The 7,404-nt window shown below is 41.2% G+C and overlaps 1 protein-coding gene across 1 annotated transcript in view; it reads right to left on the reverse strand.

Annotated features, from left to right (window-relative positions):
• Window positions 1-253: 253 nt before the first annotated feature.
• LOC107573094 (SH2B adapter protein 2-like) overlaps window positions 254-7,404 on the reverse strand; it is a 50,122-nt gene continuing 42,971 nt past the window's right edge. Inside the window, exons 5-8 of the mRNA XM_016259533.1 lie at window positions 1,730-1,923; window positions 785-822; window positions 495-590; window positions 254-398 (exon numbers count right to left, since the gene is read on the reverse strand). Of these exons, the coding sequence (XP_016115019.1) occupies window positions 308-398; window positions 495-590; window positions 785-822; window positions 1,730-1,923 (419 nt within the window). The 3' untranslated portion in view covers window positions 254-307. The remainder of the gene's footprint in view (window positions 399-494; window positions 591-784; window positions 823-1,729; window positions 1,924-7,404) is intronic.

Raw genomic sequence — 7,404 nt, forward strand, 5'->3', positions numbered from 1 at the left:
GGGTGTGTGTGTGTGTGTATGGTGTGAGTGTGCGTTAGTGTGTGTGTGTGCGCGTGTGTGTGTATGGTGTGAGTGTGTGTGTGTATGTGTGTGTGCGCGCGCGAGTGTGTGTGTGCGTGTGTGAATGGTGTGTGTGTGTGTGTATGGTGTGTGTGTGTGCGTGAGTATGGTGTGAGTGTATGGTGTGTGTGTGTGTGTGTGTGTGTTGTGTGTGAGTGTTTGACTGCGTGAGTGTGTGTGTGTATGTGTGTTTGTGCGTGTTTGCGTTGAGTGTGTGTGTGTGTGTGCGTGTGCATGAGAGTGTGGTTTATTCACCCAGCATGGCTGTGCTGATGTCCACACCAACCCAATAGTGACCAGCTTCAGATAAATAATCTCCACTGAGTCCAGAGCCACAGCTGACGGATTCAAGCAGGTGAACACAGCATTACTAGCCTGACAGTGTAACACACATTCATACAGAGAAGCGCCGTCAGAACCAGCGCAGCGCTCACCCCACATCCAGCAGGTAACAGGGCTGGTCCTCGGGGAGACTGAGCAGCTCCACGGCTCGCTCCGACATCTGCGTCTGGATCTCTATCATCCGAGAGCTGCGGAGCACAGACATCAACGCATACTGCTGAATTCGGCTTGCTTAAACTCTTCATGTGCATGCATTTATGTCTTACATTACAGTGGAATAATAACGGTTTGGTAGCATTCATTGCTTGTAAAAATGCTGCATGTGCAATCTTGGCAGTACAGGCAAAAAGTACTGGACCAGACGCACTGTCAATGTACTTACTTTTGGGAGTATTTTTTGGCCTCTTGTTCATTGTAGAACTGTAAATATAAAACCAACAAGCATTTACACACATGATAGACAACAGCACAGTATATGGCCAACTGTAGGAGGAGATTGTGATTGTAGGAATTAAGCTATTGGGTCATTCCTCCTCAACTCAACCAGAGGAACCCTGCTAAAAATATTGATTGATACTTTTTTATGATGAGAGAAATGCATAAATGATAAAGACTAAATTCACTATTTGTAGGGTCTTCACCTGGCTTTTGGAGCCACTTTAGAAAGATGGAAAGATTTTTACAGGCGTTTAGCAGATCTATTAGTAAAAACACAGTTAAGAACATGTGTACTGCAACGGTGGCAGTTCAAAAATGGGAAAAAGGTTGTTGGTTTGTTTTTAACACCGCAATTTGCATGTCTGCAACTCCAGAAGTATGAAAGATATCTTGATATATTCTTAGATTCTGTTCTATTAACATTCTTTTGGAATTTTAGGCCTTATATGATTCATTTCCAGAGATATGGGGATGTATATGGCTAGATACTGTATTACCCATCTAACAAGAACAACACATGTCGAAACAAAACATGCATCTATCAAAGCAACTGCACAGAACACACCTGACTCTCAGTGCCACAAACACACTGAGGCACACCAGCTTGCTCTCAATAGTCTGTAGATGACATGAATATGGCTAGATACTGTATTACCCATCTAACAAGAACAACACATGTCGAAACAAAACATGCATCTATCAAAGCAACTGCACAGAACACACCTGACTCTCAGTGCCACAAACACACTGAGGCACACCAGCTTGCTCTCAATAGTCTGTAGATGACATGAATCAGCTGTCATTGTCCCTCTTCTGTAATCTAGCTCCAGATCTCGGGTGCAAACTGACCTCCTCTACAAGACATAGCTCACATAACGCGTTCACTCACCACCTCCGGAGGGGCCATATGCTCGGGTCTGCGACAGCTCGAAGACATGATGATATTCGCCGAAAGGTTCCTGCAGATCACAACACCGCGGGGAACACGTGGAGCAACACGTGGAGCACAGCGCCTGTCCCGCGCTGATGACGTCACCCGCAGGCGACGCTCCCAGCTCACATGTTTTCTCTCCCGCCGGAGATCTATGCGCTAGATACGCGTTTAAATGCATTCATTTGAGCGACTGGTATTCGATATACGAACGGAGATTTTATGCATCGGTGAATGAACACAAATAATGATGTATTAATCACAGACGTCTGTGATTTGTCCATTCTGAAAAGCGCTGAGAAAAGTAACAGGCGTGACAACACCAACATAATGGCAACAGTAAACTTTAATACAGTTTCAGTTATTTTTAGACGCGCCATTAATAATACGCTTTTCATCTAAAGATACTGTGTGTAGTTCAATCGATCATAATAAACCCATTTTTAGAATAAGCGAAATATCTGAATTAGAAGTAATACGTATTATAAGATCTTTCAGAGCCTCAGAAGCGAAGGATGCATACGGATTAGATACTGCATTTTAAAAAACATATAAGGATACTTTAGCTTGTCCTATTACCCATTTAATTAATCTCTCAATTATGCAAGGTATTTATCCAGATGCTTGGAAGTCAGCCATAGTGTGGCGATCAAAGAAATGTAGGAAACTATATTGCCTACAGTTGCCAAAGTGGCTGAGAAAGGGGTAGCAAAGCAGTTGATTACTTACTTGAATGAGGGACATACCCCTTTGCATTCAATGCCATTTGGATTTCGCTCTAATCATTCAACTATAACTGCTAATTGTTATCTTCTTGAGAACATGACATCTAAACTTGATGGTGGTGGAGTAATAGGAGCAGTGTTTTTGGATCTAAAGAAGGCGTTCAACACTGTGAACCATGAGGTATTTCTTTCAAAGCTCACGCTTAATAGGTAATAGTCAATCGATCAATGTACCGGAATTGTAATATTGGAGTTCCTCAAGGATCAATTCTGGGCCCTATCTTGTTTAGTTTGTATATTAATGACTTGCCACTAGTCTGTTCATCTGTTAGTATTCAAATGTATGCTGATGACAGTTTTATATGTGCATTTGATTTTATGTATGTGCTGAGGTATTGGTCCGTGTTTCTCATATTTACATTTGAATATAAGCAAAACTGTCTGTATGTATTTCTCACAAAAACCAACCGTGCGTCCTCATCCTGATGTATTTGATAAAGGAGACAAGCTCAAGGTTGTTTCTGATTTTAAATACTTGGGAGTAATTTTAGATTCCCAACTGACATTTCAAAAGCATGCCAAAAAAGGTAGCTAAAATTATTACATTTAATTTGGCTAACTTCAGGCATACAAGACCATGCTTAACAATAGAAGCAGCAAAACTCTTCATGCACGCTATGATTTTTTTCTCATATTACATATTGCTTTATGAGTTGGTCACAAGCAAGCACAACAGTTTTAAAATCAATTGAATCTCTTTACAAACAGACGCTTAAAATATTTGATCAGAGGACTAATAGTTATCATTATTGCAATATGAGTTTTGATAATATTAAACATTTGGTTGATGCTTGCTTGATTTTTAAGATTTTAAATGGTTATGCACCTCCCCCACTACAGGTGCATCTCAATAAATTAGAATGTCGTGGAAAAGTTCATTTATTTCAGTAATTCAACTCAAATTGTGAAACTCGTGTATTAAATATATTCAATGCACACAGACTGAAGTAGTTTAAGTCTTTGGTTCTTTTAATTGTGATGATTTTGGCTCACATTTAACAAAAACCCACCAATTCACTATCTCAACAAATTAGAATATGGTGACATGCCAATCAGCTAATCAACTCAAAACACCTGCAAAGGTTTCCTGAGCCTTCAAAATGGTCTCTCAGTTTGGTTCACTAGGCTACACAATCATGGGGAAGACTGCTGATCTGACAGTTGTCCAGAAGACAATCATTGACACCCTTCACAAGGAGGGTAAGCCACAAACATTCATTGCCAAAGAAGCTGGATGTTCACAGAGTGCTGTATCCAAGCATGTTAAAAGAAAGTTGAGTGGAAGGAAAAAGTGTGGAAGAAAAAGATACACAACCAACCGAGAGAACCGCAGCCTTATGAGGATTGTCAAGAAAAATCGATTCAAGAATTTGAGTGAACTTCAAAAGGAATGGACTGAGGCTGGGGTCAAGGCATCAAGAGCCACCACACACAGACATGTCAAGGAATTTGGATTTCTTGGTAAACGGGTGCAGTGACTTTGGTTTTCAAAAAACACAATGGACCAACACCAGCAGATGACATTGCACCCCAAATCATCACAGACTGTGGAAACTTAACATTGGACTTCAAGCAACTTGGGCTATGAGCTTCTCCACCCTTCCTCCAGACTCTAGGACCTTGGTTTCCAAATGAAATACAAAACTTGCTCTCATCTGAAAAGAGGACTTTGGACCACTGGGCAACAGTCCAGTTCTTCTTCTCCTTAGCCCAGGTAAGATGCCTCTGATGTTGTCTGTGGTTCAGGAGTGGCTTAACAAGAGGAATACGACAACTGTAGCCAAATTCCTTGATATGTCTGTGTGTGGTGGCTCTTGATGCCTTGACCCCAGCCTCAGTCCATTCCTTGTGAAGTTCACTCAAATTCTTGAATCGATTTTGCTTGACAATCCTCATAAGGCTGCGGTTCTCTCGGTTGGTTGTGCATCTTTTTCTTCCACACTTTTTCCTTCCACTCAACTTTCTGTTAACATGCTTGGATACAGCACTCTGTGAACAGCCCGCTTCTTTGGCAATGAATGTTTGTGGCTCCTTGTGAAGGGTGTCAATGATTGTCTTCTGGACAACTGTCTGATCAGCAGTCTTCCCCATGATTGTGTAGCCTAGTGAACCAAACTGAGAGGCCATTTTGAAGGCTCAGGAAACCTTTGCAGGTGTTTTGAGTTGATTAGCTGATTGGCATGTCACCATATTCTCATTTGTTGAGATAGTGAATTGGTGGGTTTTTGTTAAATGTGAGCCAAAATCATCACAATTAAAAGAACCAAAGACTTAAACTACTTCAGTCTGTGTGCATTGAATTTATTTAATACACGAGTTTCACAATTTGAGTTGAATTACTGAAATAAATGAACTTTTCCATGACATTCTAATTTATTGAGATGCACCTGTATGTGGCACGAATCCGGTCCGTGGTCTTCCGTCTGCTCGCCACCAGAGGTCACCTTCTGATTACATTGACTCTCACAGCACACAAACTGTTGCGTCTCACCCTGGACTACATTTCCCATGCTCCATTGCACTGATTGGACTCACCTGCAGCCAATCACACACACACTATATAACAACCACTCAATCCTTCTCTAATCGCTGGGTATTGTTTAGTGTGTATTGCTTTCCCAGTGATAGTTACATTATGGAGCCTTCTGCTCTAGTTTCTAGTAGTGATGGAAAAATGAAGCTTTGCGAAGCACTGAGGCTTTTCCCTCAACTGTATCGTAAAAAGGTTCATTACTCGAAGCTTTTCAAGACGCTACACACTAAAGACATCTTGTGGTCAAAAGGTGGAAAAAGCTGCCTTTGCATCCCAGACGACCCAGCCATTTTTGGACGGTTTCAGATAATAAATTAGTTTGTGCTATGAAAACCTGTATAAAGCAAAGAAAAAATGAAGTCTATATAAATAAGTCTTCATGTCAGTCATTGTAATACACAATATGAATACATGAGTCTGTGAATAAATTTGCGGAAAATAGGCAAGGCTGTAGGCATATATAGGCTATGATCAAAATAACAGAAGATTATCAAATACAATGGTCAGTTAAAGTGTCCGTGAACCAGAAAGTAATACAAAATGAACATGCACAACACTACACATGCAAATATTTATTTGTATTATGATTTATTCTTTTCAAAGATGTCAGTGACACCTGAAACTGCGCAAGTGGTTTGCGTTATTTGAATCAGAATACGAAGCAGTCACATTGTTGTGTGTGAAAACGAAGCTTCGGACGTCACCGATCACGTGGTTTTGGCAAAAAACGAATCACGCTCCGGTACAGTGCTTCACTGTGAGATGTTTAGTTTTTTTGATACAAGCTGTTTAGTTTCAAGCTTCGAAGCCTCGGTGTCGAACGTCACATCACTACCCTCTGGTTTACGTTTGCCGAACGAAGACCCGAAGACCCACTAGGAATACTCTTGTGTCTTGCCCTCTACATATCTGTTTGCTGGTGTTCGACCCTGCCTGTTTCTGACCATGTCTTTGAATAAAGCTTTGCATTTGGATCCGCACGTCTTTCGTCTCCGCCACATCTACATTATCAACCCATACATGTTCAGTGACTGTGAGCTGCATTGCACGTGGGGCTGTAATGTTGGCTATCATTAAAAGTATATGAATGGCGGCAATACTGGCGTATTTATGCAGAATAGTGCAAGCAGCACTACACACCCACATGAAAAAAGCAGCGCAACCGGTCTTTATCATAGCAAAGGCAACGAATCATATGAATTCCGTGAGCGGAGGACGAGAGCGCCGGAGTTTATGCGGTTAGAAGAAATCTAGCATTAATTCTGATCATGGCTTGTCTTGAAAAATGAAGACAGTTTGACGTTCGTCATAGATGTCACACTGCAGGGCTGTGCGCCAAATCCTCTGATGCTGCCAGAAGTTCGGAGGTAAAATTTGATCGCAACTGTCATTAATCGGCTGTCGGTGAACATGTCAAACTAATGATCAAAGACTACAGATTTTAGCCTAGGATTATAGGAATCTTTTAGGATTTTAAAAATTTGTCTCAGACGACCAAATCGTGGCCAAAATCGCACAGTGTGAGCCGGGCTTAAGTGAATAAAATAGCCTTGACAGCCTTACTTACTGGAGTTCCACAATTATTGATTTTGTTCTCTCTCACTGGACTTGTGTGTGTGTGTAGGTGATGTAAAAGAAAAAAGCAGGTATTTGGACCAAATCACTGTGAGGCAAGGGAGGGAGAGCCTCAAACTTAATACACATTTTGCCCCGTTTGTGTTGTTTTACTACTTACACTATTATTTAAAGTATAAAACATTGTTATTTACAATACACAGCGTGGTTTTTAATCAGATTTTTAGAGGGGACAACCCTCAGATTATTAGCTGTTTTGTCAATATTTTATGACTACCCCAGTTCAATCTATAGTCTGGCAGAGAGTATAGCACATCCTCCACAACAGCTGAAAATTTCCCCAGTGGACAATTCATTTATGCAGTTCACGTAAGTTTAATGTGGAACATGTCCTGTCTCCTCCCAGAACCTGTGTGGGTGACGGGTGACACACGCAGAATGCAGTATGCAATGCCTCCCCTCTGGCTTTGATCAGCAGACAGTTCAAAGACTCCCAGTGCTGGTCCTAGCAAATGCTAAGCATGTTTTAGCAGGCAACACAAACTCCAGTGGTTGGCTACAAGTAGTAGCTGCTGCTATAGGTAGGGGTGCACATATGTTTTTCAGCCTGGATCTCATATGAGAACCCGGAGATTTGATTTGGTCCTCACACGGCGGCACATGGTGTGACCCATCAAATATAACTATAAAAAATAAATTAATAATAGTGATAATATTATTGCACTTTATTTAGTTTTTTT

Source organism: Sinocyclocheilus grahami, unplaced genomic scaffold, assembly GCF_001515645.1.
Source record: "Sinocyclocheilus grahami isolate Dianchi unplaced genomic scaffold, SAMN03320097.WGS_v1.1 scaffold1867.1, whole genome shotgun sequence".
Classification (NCBI taxonomy): domain Eukaryota; kingdom Metazoa; phylum Chordata; class Actinopteri; order Cypriniformes; family Cyprinidae; genus Sinocyclocheilus; species Sinocyclocheilus grahami.